The following is a 14900-nucleotide window of genomic DNA, read 5'->3' as shown; positions in this document are numbered from 1 at the left end:
GACAGAGGTTTTCGACGGCTTCATAAATTATTTTACTAATTACCGGTCACATCCCACAGGCGTTTGTCGCTTTTTATGTTGCTCTAATCTTCACTGCAAATTATCGATGATGGCAGTAGTCGAATCAGCGTAATATATAAAGAAAATTCTAATAGCAACCTAGATGGTTTTATTCACAAAATTTTCGCAATGATCGCGGACTAATACAGGAAAATCATTTCCTTTATTAACAAATGTATCGAGATGACAAAGACGAGGTGCTGACAGCATGCTATAGAATAATTAGGAAAAGTGCGGAACGTCGGCAGAAGCCCCGAACGTGTTTATCCTAAATACGAACCGTATACTCTAACCTGTGGAGCGTCCGTTGCAAGAACGCCCCACTTCAAGAAAAAGTAACGGCTTCGAAATTGAGTTACTAATGTAATTTCTTTATGCATGTACCTTGATTCATAATCAACTGAATGGTGTATATTACAAGTGGTAAAATGAGAGACTTTCAACATACCCCTATTTGTTTCATTCTTTCGAAACAAATGTCACTGCAGGAGAAGGTTTCCGAATTTGAAACCAAATACTGGATCTAACTTAAGGAAAAACGTTTGGATCTCTACAATCGAGCCCTTTCATGAGAATGTAAAAACTGCATGGTCTTGGACGGATGATTTTGACCCCCCCCCCCCCCCCCCCCCACACACACACACACACAAACACACGTTACAAGTTTGTGATTTACTTCGAAAATCTCAGAAATAAGTACTGAAACGTCTATTCAAATTTATAATGTGATTCACATAACAACACAGTGAAATACGCCCCCTTTCAATTTTCTTTTAGTATTGCCTTGTAAGGCAAGAATAGCAGCAGGAAATAACACATACTTTGCTTTACAGAATGTGCTGTGCAGTAGAGCAGTTTCAAGAAGTTTTAAAATCAGACTGTAACAGAGTGTAATTCTCCCGATAGCTCTCTATATGGGTCTGGAAACAGATGAACAAACCTGCCGATCTTAGTGAGAAAGGTGTAACGGAAAAAATTTGGTCCCCCTTACTGGACTAGAGGATACCAAAAAACTAGGAACTGGCACAGCTGTACTTACAAGCTGATGTTGGCCGAAGGATGAAGGAGGAAGACTAATGTGGACAATATACCTGACTAGGATGGAAGACTAAAGACTACAGCGAGTACCATTCTCAGGATCCGTGGAATGCCGCGGACCACATTGGGGGAAAGGAAAATACGTCACGAAATCCCGGAACAGAAGAGATTGGTGGAGGAATGTAGAGAATTAATATGGTCCCCAAGGCCAAAGTGAAAAGAAGAAGAAGAAGAAGAAGAAGAAGAAGAAGAATTGCCTTCGGCGGTCCATTTCCATCTCTGAACAGCTGTTAAAGCAGACCTACATTTTAATATAGATTTACATGAACTGTACATGCGTACAGGTAAAATTATCTGGAAATAATTTTTCACTCTGTAGCGGAGCGTGCGCTGCTTGTAACTTCCTGACGGATTAAAACGATGTGCCGGACCAGGGCACTAACCCGGAACGTTGCCTTTAGAGGGTAATACTCTGTATAACTCAGCCACCCTCACAGGTTTACTTCCTCCGCCAGTACCTCTCTCCTAGTTTATAAGACTGCCAATAATTCGTCTATCTGGACCTGCGTCACACTCAAGTCGTCATCCTGTAGTTTCCGCACTACACCACCATTCGCCTCAGGAAGGACGATCTTAATGAGGACCAACAACAAAACTGAAGTTCCCCCTCCTAATCCACACAAGCGTTTGAATATTTTAGAGCGATTTAGGTGCTATAAAATCTGGGTTAATTTTTCTTGAAGGAATGTTCCACTGTCGGACTTGGCGAAAATTATACCGCAGAGTGCCATGCCACTGTTCTCTTTCCAAAGAAATATTTCTTGATAATAACACTTCACAGTTAACACAAGCTCCACGAGCATCTGTGCTTTGATAGCCAATTGACGCGGGAAGCTGAACATTCAAAGAACTGACGCAGTTTGTCTACCTAGTACGTCTGATTGTAAAACGCTCCAAGTACCTTACGTATTTCAGGAAAATGCTTTGATGTGGCTAGTTGTCTTTTTAAACATTTTCTTTAATGAATTCATTACGGCACATCGTTGATTTCTTCAGCTTCATTTGGGTCGTGTATGCTACCTCGGCATACAGCGTACAGCCGGAATATAGCGCTTCGGAAAATATTTTGTGACACGGAGAAATTTGAAATATTGTATATAGTCAAGTCGTACGTGTGAAAAGCTTTCAATACCTTCAGAGACTTTATCGGAATTTGATCTGTAACATTACTGATGTATTCTAATTCTAAGAGACAAACAGTAAAAGATCCAGTGCTAAGAAAGGCAAACGTAACACTTCCGACTGCATATGTTAATGTATTGGGATCTGAAACTGCAGGATGCGGTAGAAACATTCTTGTTACCTCACAGATGTTCACTGCAGAGTTCAGTCGTCCGATTTTAGGTGAGAATTTGAAACTGTGTAGCGCAGCCAACGGGTATGACAATGAATCCGAATTCATGCTCCATCCTTGAGTACAAAAGAAGAAAAATCTGATACGATCGAACCACCAGCCTCTTCCCTGCCTTGCATAAAGTTATTCATCTGTATACGGTGGTACGTTTCAGCGACAACTTTAACTACACGGTACGCCACAGCGGGAGTTTCATGGTCGTCTGCGGAAATCACAGCGTTGGAGCAGACTGCGTAATGGAAGCATTGGCGGACTGAACACTACTGATGTACAACATCTCTTGTAGCTCTTCAACCGCCAACGAAATAGCATGAAACACCGCCAGTGCACGAAAGTCGAGGAGACACGCTAAGCGGCGACACCCGAGTACAGAGTTCGAAACGCTTCTCAATTACGTCGACTAGAACGGCAAAAATGGGGACAAGAGCGCTCTTCTGTGCGCATGCGGCCCCGACTTCCACGTCGTCTAACAAATAAACAATCTTGAAAGAAAACATACCTTCGTGGTTTCGAACATTTCGAACACCAATGTGTGGCGATCGTCAGATTCGATGGTACACTTACCTCCCGCTTCGTAAGCAACAGGGGCAGGCGGTTGAGGGCTTAGCTCGGACGGTCTCCTCTGTCCGATCGTCGTTTGTAACGCAATTTCTGCCGCAGACATCCCTACCACACATACACATTACCAATTACTAACATGATCATGGCCACAGCAAGATATGGTGTTAGTCAACTTGTACTAGTGCTAAATGGTTAGTCAAAAATACATACAAATAAGCGACGCGCGCTGAAAATACCATACAAATGACGCAGCTAGTATTTTAAATAAAGTGTGTAGCTGTCAACGACATCCACCGCAAGAACTAGGCGCTCCGCACCATTCACTGCGCCTGGCGAGTCGGAAGAAGAAAGTAGGTTGCAGCGCCTCCACGCATATCAAACGGTCGTGCCACTCCACGGCCATACAGCTTCCCGGGCGGGATTTCGCAAGAATCAGTTACCGAATTTAGAAGCTCTCAAGGTCGGCTAACGATGTATTCAGGTTTTACCAGAGACGAACCCCACGACAGTAACCGGAAATTATGTAGACGCGACAGCGGCCCCGTGGTTGTGACGAGAAATCAAGTAATGGAACCCAGCTGTTGTAATTTATGAAACATATTCTAATTGCTTAAGAAGCAGAGTGTACTTTATTTTGTGTCTGTGAATCAGGGTAGATGAATGAAAAACTGAGACATCGAATGTATGGTACTCTACGACCTGAAGGGAGTATCACAATTAAGGAGAAAACGGATAAACAAATTACACTGCGAATCATTAGAAAATAACAATTTATGCCTTCTGAGATGAGGAACATGACGCGGGGATGTAATTGCCACCTTTGCTCTATATGTAGCTTCAGCTTAAAGGGGGTATTCTTTTCGACTGGCCCTAGGTCGAGCTTTAGTATAACGTATTTCACAGTTTCACTAAAGTGGATACGATAATTACCTGTCAGAGCTGAATTCCTGGAAGAATTCGTGAACCAGTTCTCCACTCTCTTAAAATCAATTATTCGGGAAAGAACAAAAAGGGTTTCAGTGTCATAGGCTGCAGGTCAAACAAAGGACAAGAACTGATCTAGGAACCATAGAGTAGAAAACTGTAGTACCTGTGTTGGGAAAGAATCAGAGCTCTGGGCGCTAATAGATACCACTGAAGCCTAAGTCGTTATAGGTACTGTAAACTGTCCAAAGCCGGAGATAAGTTCATTCGAAACTGACCTGCGCCTTTCATAAAGGATAGACTAAACACATTTGGTGGTGGAGGAGGAGGAGGTGGTGGTGGTGGTGGTGGAGGTGGTGGTGGCGGCGGTGGTGGTGGTGGTGGTGGTGGTGGTGGCGGCGTTGTGTTTGTTTGTTGCAGTTAGAAGTAGTTATCTTGTAACGAAATTTAAGTACATAGTTTCCTGTAAGTTAGTCTGGGTAAAGATTATACTTGACAACAGGACTACATTGATTACTTGTTCCTTTTACCCACCTCCCGACTCATGAAATGCAGTCGCTAAACAGATCAAAAAAGAGTGAGTCGTGACAAATAGGTGCTCCACTCATACAATTATATATGGTGGTGACTTCATCTATCCCCGATGTGTTGGTGATATTTACGTTTATAGTCGGTGATAGGCATAAAACATCGCTCGAAATCTTACAAATGCTTTTTCCGAAAATTATTTTGAACAACTGGTTCAGGAGCCCACTCGAATTATACATGTTTGTGAAAACACGCTTGATGGTTGGTTCAAATGGCTCTGAGCACTATGGGACTCAGGGTCATCAGTCCCCTAGAGCTTAGAACTACTTAAACCTAACTAACCTAAGGACATCACACATCCATGCCCGAGGCAGGATTCGAACCTGCGACCGTAGCGGTCTCGCGGCTCCAGACTGTAGCGCCTAGAACCGCTCGGCCACTAGGGCCGGCAAACACGCTTGACCTTTTAGCAACAAATAATCCCCAGTAATTAGGAAGCATCATGACAGGTGCAGAGATTAGTGACTACTAGGCTGTGGTACCCAGAGTGGATACCGCAACATCCAAATCCAATAAAAATAAATGCAAAATGCATATCTAAAAAAGCAGATAAAAATTCGCTTGACTTTTTCCTAAGAGACAGCCTACATTCCTTCTGAACTAAGTAAGCGTAGACAAGACTTGGCTTACATTCAAAGAAATAGTGTGACAGCAATGGAGAGTTTATACCAAATAAATTAGAAGAGATGAACCGATCAGCTATGGTACACAAAACAGGTCAGAACACTGTTGCTGAAGCAACGAAAAAAAGCATGCCTAATTTAAAAGAACGGAAAATCCACACGGTTGGTGAAGTTTCATAGAACCTCGAAATTTAACGCGAACTTAAATGCGAGATGTTTTTGATACTCTCCACAACGAAATTCTGTCTCGAAATCTGGCACAATAATCAAAGTGAAGGAATTTGTGCTATAGGAAGGGGATGCCGAACATTCCTTATTTCTAGAAAGCTTTCGACAGCGTTACTCAAAAGCGATTTCTAATAAAACTGCTTGTCTGGGAGTATCGTCTCAGTTGTGCCACTGGATTCGTGATTTCCTGTCAGAAAGTAGTAAGTGACGGAAGGTTCAAATGGCTCTGAGCACTATGGGACTCAACTTCTGAGGTCATTAGTCCCCTAGAACTTGGAACTAGTTAAACGGCCGGCCGCGGTGGTCTAGCGGTTCTAGGCGCTCAGTCCGGAACCGCGCGACTGCTACGGTCGCAGGTTCGAATCCTGCCTCGGGCATGGATGTGTGTGATGTCCTTAGGTTAGTTCGGTTTAAGTAGTTCTAAGTTCTAGGGGACTGATGACCACAGATGTTAAGTCCCATAGTGCTCAGAGCCAACTAGTTAAACCTAACTAACCTAAGGACATCACACACATCCATGCCCGAGGCAGGATTCGAACCTGCGACCGTAGCGGTCTCGCGGTTCCAGACTGCAGCGCCAGAACCGCACGGCCACTTCGGCCGGCAGTGACAGAAGGTCATAGACGATAAAAAACATTTGCAAAATAATTTAGACAAGGTATGTGTGTGATGCGAAAAGTGTAAACTCACCCTAAACAATGAAAAATGTGAGGTCACCCACATGAATACCGAAGGGAATGCGTCAGATTTCGGTTACACGATAAATCACAGAAATCTAAAAGTTGTCAACTGAACTGAATACCTAGGTATAAAAATTATAAGCATCTTACATTGGAACGATCACATAGATAATGTTGGGGGGGAAGGTGAATCAAAGATTGCGTTTTACAAAGTGGCAGAACACTTAGAAATTGCAAAAAATTCGCTAAAGAGACTGCCTACACTATGCTTGTGCGTCCTCTGCTATAATATTACTGTGGAGTATGGGATCACTACCAGATAGGATTGGCGGAGGACACTGAAAAAGTTCGAAGAAGGGACTCTCTTTTTGTATTACTGCGAGATTGAGGAATGTGTGTCACGGATATGACACGCGAGTTACAATGGCAATTATTAAAGCAAGGACGTTTTACGTTGCGACGCATGTTTTCACGAAATTTCCATCTCCAACATTCCCTTGCGAATGCAAAAATATTTTTTTGACACCCACCAACGTATTGAGAAACCTTCATTGTTTGCCGCGCGCTGTCAGAGTGGAACGGTAGAGAAATAGTGAAAGTGGTTCGATGAACCCTATGCCACGCACGTAAGTGTGAATTTTAGAGTAATTATGAAGACTTTAACAGACAGAGCGAACAACCAATGTAAGTAAATTAGGGAACTATGATGTAACACATACAAGATAATTAACAAGGTTCACAGATTAACGGACGACTGCACTTCGTCGACAAGTCTTTCCATTTTTAATAAGTAATCTGAAGTGGTGAATAGGGTACGGCTTTAAGAGAAACGAGTTAATAAGAATCAGAAAACTTTTAGCACATACATGTATTACCTAATTTCTTGTTTACATGCTAAAATTTCCGTACCAAAGAGCAGCCATTTCTCTCTCAATTTTCTATTGCTGGAAGTCGACGATGGTACTCTTACCTGTGCAGTTGTAACGATTATTTAAAGGTAACAGAATATTCAAATGACACCTGTTTCTGCTTATCTTCCGGGTTTCAATTTCCTACGTACGGTTCCTTTATCACGAAAAGGTGCACAGATGTCTCTGTTTCCTCGATAATCACCAGTTTCGGCATACCGTTCTTGCCTATACCCATTAACGTGCGGATTCCATACTGAAAACAATCGACGGGATACGGTCACAACTCATGTATGTTTACCAAAGGCCCTTAGATCGTTTACAACTCTCCCGAATACGAGTCAGCAAATGAGACCACTTAAAGTGAAGTGCTGAGAGCACTGGAGAAAGATTTCCCGCAGTTTGGTTGAAAACGGCTCGCAATAAACCCCATATTCCCTCTCGAGGTAGTGAGGGCTGCACATGAGGAACTTAATGCCCCACAATATCCTCTGTGGAAACTGCTAGTAAAGAATTGAAGAGCTCCTGCGAAAGGACGAGCAAGTACACTTACGTGCAATACCACAGAGGGTTGTGAGCTTCTGCTCGCCGCAGAAGTGTCTGAGATCAAGAAACTTGCGTGAAATCCTCACCAGCGACGCACTATTCATGCGCACTTTCCCGTAGAAGAGTGCGACAGATTAGCCAGCTCACTTTCATTTCGTTTCTGGACAAATCACAGACGTGAGGTTAATGCACAGAGCCATGATACAAAACTTTTTACGTTTTGCACTGTATCGCACTTCCCATATTACTAGGTTATAGGCGTTATATAATTAACAATCTCTAGAGCTCCTTTGTTATTTTAGTCCGGGATTTTTGTAAAGAAAATCTTGTCTATGGACCAAACAAACACGGAACACTCACCAGTTCACGTTGGTAACAACCCTCGGATATGTCACTTGAATACTGAATTGGTTTCCTCTGCTGAGAGTTGATATCTCTCACGTCTGGTACTTCAGAATGCTGTAAATTTTATAGCGACACAGAAGACTCATATCAAGGATGACACAGATTATTACAGAAAAGAAGTATATTCGGATACGTTATGGTTGGGGGCCATAAATAATGAACAATACAGCATTGAAACGTGTGTCAGATCCAGTCTAGCTGATAATAAAGTAACTTACCAAGACAGAACAGCAGATGTCTGTTTTGGCTATAAAGGTTGCCGGCATCATTGTTGTAAATATTCACAAATCACCTGTCAGGTCCTTCAGTCACCCAGCTGTGTATGCTGGTGATTTCAGCAGCAATAGTCATGTCTCGGGACATCAGGAAGAAACAGCCATGAAGCTATTCTAAATGAATGGATGGAAACGTTCAGTCTCCAGCTTGAGTAGAACGCTACAGATCCACGAACGTTTGAATCTTGTAAGTGGCAAAAACATTAGTCTTCTGATTTGTGCATCTTATGTAACTCTAGAAATAACATGACGCAACGAAAGAATATCATGTGTTTCTCACACATCTAGAAAACGCCAGTCATATTTCATTATTGTACTGATATTCCATTAGTCACGTCCGTTCCTAAAAGTCTATGGACTTTTCAAATTGCGAACCGGGAAGGTCTTGATAGTACCTTTAAGTGGATCCGTCCCCCAACTCCACCCAATTATGAACGATTTCTGGGTGCAATTAAAGTTAATGTCAGGAAATTGATTTCACGCGGTTCTGGAAGGAGTACGTCCTCAGATGGTCTCCAGAATAAGATGGGTTATATGTTAAATATTAGGAATCTCAGAATGACAACAGCTGATTATCTCTTGGGAGCTCCCAGTAAGAACAGAAGAGAAAAGTAGTATAACTCAACTTTACACATCTACGTCAACGTGATGACTCTGCTATTCACAATGAGGTGCCTGGCAGAGGGTTCAATGAACCACCTTCAAGCTGTCTCTCTATCGTTCCAGTCTCTAACGGCACGCGGGAATAACGAGCACTTAAATTTTTCAGTGCGAGACCTGATTTCTCTTATTTTATCGTGATGATCATTCTCCTTATGTAGGTGGGTGCCAACAGAATGTTTTCACAATCGAAGGGTAAACTGGTGATTGAAATTTCATGAGAAGATCCCGTCGCAACGAAAAACGGCTTTGTTCTAATGATTCTAGTCAGAAAGACTGGAACATTATAAGAAAATCTGGTACAGTCCTAAGGTTGTCAAGCACGACACGTGAATGCCACTTCTGTTGCAGCCAGACAAATGAATATTTCGGAAAGTAAAAGAGACAAGGTACACACACGAACTACAGAAATTAATTTTACATAAAACACCCTATCTATAATCACATGCAGTCTACTCATAGGACTTCTGCGTTGAGGAACTTGATGTAGTCTTGAATACATTACAGGTAATTAAAGGAATTTGTTTTGATGGCATATAACCATTGTTTCTTAATCGGATGTAAAACAAAATTGTGGCTCACTGAATGTTTCAATGGGACTCTTGAAAACAGGAAAATTACTAGTTTTTCAAACAGGGCTAAGGCAATTGCCATCCCGAAGCCACGCAAAGACGGAACCGATGCTTCTCACTACTTACCAGTTTCGCTGCTCAGCATGACCTTTACGCTATTGCAAAGGCTTATCCTAAATCACATTCAATAAGCCATTGACCAAATCATCCTCGTCGAACGAGATAGCTTCAGGAAATGTCGGAGCTGCTGCGACAAGGTCTTAACGTTGACAACTCTAGTAGAAGCTGGATTTCAAAGACGTCTCAAACCAGCTGCAGTTTTTGTGGATCATACGGCATCTTATGGCACTGTATGAACAAAGGGATTGATGTCAAGGATTACTGAAGTCATTCCACGTCAAAAGATGGCGTTTCTGAGAAACAACATGCTCTCTGGCAGGCATTTTAACGTGTTCCTTAAAGGACAAGGTAGCAGATTGAGGACTGTTCTACTTCATGGATCAGTTCTGGCCCCCATACTGTTTAACACGTACACCAACGAAATGCCCGAGACTGACTCCACGAAAATCTTATAAGCAAAAGGTCTACCATTAGCCTTCCAGAGTAACGATCTTATGCACTCTGAGAACGAGGTGACAAGTGCTATGGCGAAACTGAGTGATTGCTGCCGTAAATGGAGACTTCATCCTAACCCGAATTAGACTGAGGTTGCTACGTTCCATCCAAATAATTAAGACGCTCAAAGGAAGCTACATGTGACTTACGACGGGATCAAACTACCGCGAAGCTCCAACGCAATACATCTAGGAATCACCGAATCTGTCCTTGGCATTCAAACAACAGTGCATCAAGTTATCTAAGAAGCCTGGCTCCCGAGTGAATCTACTTTACAAGACTGCTGGAAGCAATTGCGGTGCGGACGCCAACACGCTATGCTGCAATCGTTCTTATGTATTCTGTAGGTGAATATTGCGCACCTGTATGGGAACACAGCACCGACACAACGAAGGTTGACATGCAGCTTAATGAAGCCATGAGGATTATCATTGGGACTTCTACATCTACCCTCATTCAGTGATTACCATTCCTAGCTAACATTGATCCACAAGACCCAAGGAAGAAAGCGGCTAAGATAAATATACTTTATAAGATCTCATAAGAACTGCCACTTGTATGATGTGCTATAAGATCCATCAACAACACGTCCGAAATCACGTAAACCCCCTGGACAGAATCAGAAAATATCAGTTCTTTCGACGTGACATCCAAGTGGCGTCAACGCTGGATCGTAGATCGAGCCGGCAACGCTCGCCTGATTCATTACCAAATAAAGAATGTTGAGGGATTCCAAGTACAGCGTCAAACCTGGTCGATGCGGAACAGCATCAGGACGGGTCAATGAAGGTGTGGTTGCGCCTTGAAGAAGTGGGGCTTCCGTTCATCTGTTGACTGCGATTGCGGAGCAGGCAGAAGAGCAAACAATAGAATACATTGTTAAAGAGTGCCCACTGCGAGCATTTGACGGTGATTTGAGGAATCCACACCAAGCGATTCCGAGTGCTCTCGATTGGTTGCCACAATCTGACACTTCCATTTCCTTATGCACTGAAGAGCCAAAGAAACTGGTACACCTGCCTACTATCATGTAGGGCTCCCGCGAGCACGCAGAAGTGCTGCAACACGACGTGGCATGGACTCGACTAATGTCTGAAGTAAACTGGAGGGAACTGACACCATGCATCCAGCAGAGCTGTCCATAAATCCGTAAGAGTGCGAGGGGGTGAAGAAGACCTCTGCAACACCACTTTGTAAGGCATCCCAGAAGTGCTCAATAATGTTCATGTCAGGCGAGTTTGGTGGCCAGCGGAAGTGTTTAAACTCAGAAGAGTGTTCCTGGAGCCACTCTGTAGCAATTTTGGACGTGTGGGGTGTTGCACTGTCCTGCTGGAATTGATCAAGTCCGTCGAAATTCACAATGGATATGAATGGATGCAGGTGATCAACAGGTTGCTCATGAACGTGTCACTAATCAGAGTCGTACCTAGCATGTCAAGGGTCCCATATCACTCCAAGTACACTCGCCCGGCACCATTACGGAGCCTCCAATAGTTTGAACAGTCCCCTGCTGACATGCAGCGTCCATGGATTCATGAGGTGTGTCGATACCCGTACGCTTCCATGCGCTTGATGCAATTTGAAACGAGACTCGTCCGACCAGGCAACATGTTTCACAGTCACCAACAGTCCAATATCAGTGTCGACGGGCCCAGGCGAGGCGTAAAGCTTTGTGTAGCTCAGTACACGAGTGGGCTTTCGGTTCTGGAGGCCCATGACGATGTTGTTAGGTTGAATGGTTTGCACGCTGACACTTGTTGATGGCCCAGCGTCGAAATCTGCAGCGATTTGCGGAAGGGTTGCACTTCTGTTACGTTAAACGATTCTCTTCAGTCGTCATTTGTCCTTTCCTTGCAAGATATTTTTCCGGCCGCAGCGACGTCAGAGATTTAATGTTTTAACGGATTCCTGATATTCACGGTACACTTGTGAAATGCTCGCATGGGAAAATCCCACTTCATCGCTACCTCGGAGATGCTGCATACCATTGCTCGTGCGCAAACTGTAACACCATGGTCAAACTCACTTAAATCTTGATAAACTACCAGTGTAGCAGCAGTAACCGAAGTAACAACTGCGCCAGACACTTGTCTTATATAGGCGTTGCCGATCGTAGCGTCGTATTCTGCCTGTTTACATATCTGTGTATTTAAATACGCATGCCTATACCAGTTTCTTTGGTGCTCCAGTGTAGAAACTTCTGTGTAACTGCAAAAACTATACGTCAAGTAAAATAAAGATGTAAAAAAATTGCGTTTAGGCATATAATTTTCAATTAATGATATGAAGCTTTGTATGAGTATGATGCTGCCTATTCTATATTGCCAAGACCAAAACTTCTTCATGCAACTCTTTTGCAAGGATGCTCATTGTCGTCTTCAAGAAGTATCAGAGTACTCGTTTCCAATGCTGAAGGCTCCGCGAACACCGTGAATCGCGATATGGCAGAACATACAATCCTTCCGCCCCCCCCCCCCCTCTCTCTCTCTCTCTCTCTCTCTCTCTCTCTCTCTCTCTCTCTCTCTCTCTCTCTCTCTCTCACACACACACACACACACACACACACACACACACACACACACACACACACACACACACACACACACACACACACACTCCACCGCTTAAGTAGAATCCGATGCACGATGCATGCATCCTCTGCACACGTTTCTCAGAATCCGATGGTTTACAGCAGCTAAACATTGTTGTTAAAGCGTTTTACAACTAGTACCAGAAACCGCGATCGTTCATTTCTGTGTGATACCGGGAAAAGGAAATTACTGTGTTGACATTCGTGTTACAGCAGGAAATGAGCTACCGAAACAAAGTTATGATATGGACGTTTGGAGTCCAAACATAAAGCAAATATCGATCTTCCTGAAAGCGAATGTTATCACAATTAGAGCGATATGACTCTGTAACATGCGACTGCCGTTCGAGATTTATGAACCAGATACAACGTAGTGTGATTACTTAGGTGGTGCATACCATGAAAGGAGGCACCCACAGTTAAAACTCTAAGACAGGAAAGAACAGAAATTGCGTCAAACATCCGAAGGAAATGATTTGCGCTTTACCAGACAGAAAAATTAGCTTTTTATAATTATTTAATGATTAACCTCAACCCTATCTCTGTATCTATTTACGACTGAATACTCCTTTTGACGTGGAGTACAAGAATTTTTCATAGTTTCTCATCAGGTAGACTCTTTGTAGGTATTTAGCAGAGCCCACTGTCTGCTCATGTAACTCGCGTTTCTCCCCGATGAGTATAGGACGACGTCATGAATAAGACCTTTGGACGTAACGGAAGAGGCACAAAATAGTTTCTCAAAACAACCACAAAAAGTTTTATTAATCAAAAGAGCTTCTTCGCTTAATTAACATACTTTACATGACATCCACAATTCAAAAACTTACCACGGAACTACATGCAGCAAGCCTCCAGATCAACCTTGCAAATATCAATTAAAAAAGAACGAACGTCCCAGAGGAGGCTGTAATGCTAAGAGCTAACACATGATTTTGGGAAGAGTCCAGTCTTTGTCTTGCTAACGCCATCAAATGTGCCAGTGAAATAACTGAACACAAGTCTAACAAAGGACGAACAGGCATCACAGAACTACGATCAATCTCGATAGCGAATATGCTGAGCAGTAGAAAGGAGGTCAGTTAGGAAAGTGCTAGACATAAAGTTTGTGTCCCAGTCAAGAATTCGAACCCTGCTCTCTTCCTAACAAATGCTAAAACCACTTTTCCATACGCTTAAGAAATATAGAAGGTAACCAAACAATTGGTTCAAATGGCTCTGAGCACTATGGGACTCAACTGCTGTGGTTATCAGTCCCATAGAACTTAGAACTACTTAAACCTAACTAACCTAAGGACATCACACACACCCATGCCCGAAGCAGGATTCGAACCTGCTACTGTAGCAGCAGCGCGACTCCGGACTGGAGCGCCTAGAACCGCACAGCCATCGCGGCCGGCAATCAAACAATTACACAGGAGATTTTAGACATGAATAATGTCGTTGTTCCGTTGGTGCGAGATGGTCACATCTCCCAATAAATGAAGCCCTCTGGAAGCACTAGCTTACGAATTGGCATTCTAGCGAGAACGAAAGGATGACGTTTTGATAATGTTGCGAGGATAGGACAAAGTGATGTCACCAAACCTATGTTCGACTGGGGCGGTGGAGCGAGGAAAGGGCGGGGGTGGAAGGGGGAGAGAGAGAGAGAGAGAGAGAGAGAGAGAGAGAGAGAGAGAGAGAGAGAGAATCATGTACGTACTAAATCGCTGAGAAGGAAAGCACGAGTAATGGCAAGTATAGGGCACAAGCGAAAGGTCTGTAGCTCTCCTATGCTTCACTAAGAAATAAAAGGAACAGCATGATCATTTCTCTTAAAGTAACACTTACTACCCTAGTGTAGCCCTGTCCTATTAATGAGTTCGTAGTCCTTCGAATATAATCACCGTACACCAACAATATACTCCAACAACCCTCCTTACTCTAAGTGCAGACAATACTTAGTGTACCTATGTCTGTTACCCAATTTCCTGTTCTGTCTGCTCCCCTCAATCAAGTCGTGCGCGTGAAGAACGATACTTGTTAGGGCCAAATTTCTCTCATAATGAGTTCATCGACTTTTTGCGAGATAGACGGAGGAGCAAGCAATATGTTGGATGGTTTCTAATAAGCGCTTTTGCACTTACTAAATGAATCTGTGACGAAAAGTGCTGTTCTTTGAACCTTCTGTTTCCTCTGTCAGTCCTGTCTCGTAAGAGTCTCATACTGACGAG

The 14900-nt window shown here is 43.2% G+C and overlaps 1 protein-coding gene across 5 annotated transcripts in view; it reads right to left on the bottom strand.

Moving 5' to 3' along the window:
* The window catches only part of LOC124789839 (serine/threonine-protein kinase tousled-like 2), a 576094-nt gene that overhangs the window by 330441 nt on the left and 230753 nt on the right, over window positions 1-14900 (bottom strand). For 3 of the 5 annotated variants that reach the window (XM_047257336.1, XM_047257339.1, XM_047257337.1), the window contains exon 3: window positions 3077-3178. The exons of the other annotated variants lie outside the window; for them this stretch is intronic. In XM_047257336.1, coding sequence (XP_047113292.1) covers window positions 3077-3178 — 102 coding nt within the window. The remainder of the gene's footprint in view (window positions 1-3076; window positions 3179-14900) is intronic. 5 annotated transcript variants of the gene reach the window in all.

Source organism: Schistocerca piceifrons, chromosome 3, assembly GCF_021461385.2.
Source record: "Schistocerca piceifrons isolate TAMUIC-IGC-003096 chromosome 3, iqSchPice1.1, whole genome shotgun sequence".
Taxonomy (NCBI): Eukaryota; Metazoa; Arthropoda; class Insecta; order Orthoptera; family Acrididae; genus Schistocerca; species Schistocerca piceifrons.
This window is presented reverse-complemented; position numbering and strand designations above follow the sequence as displayed.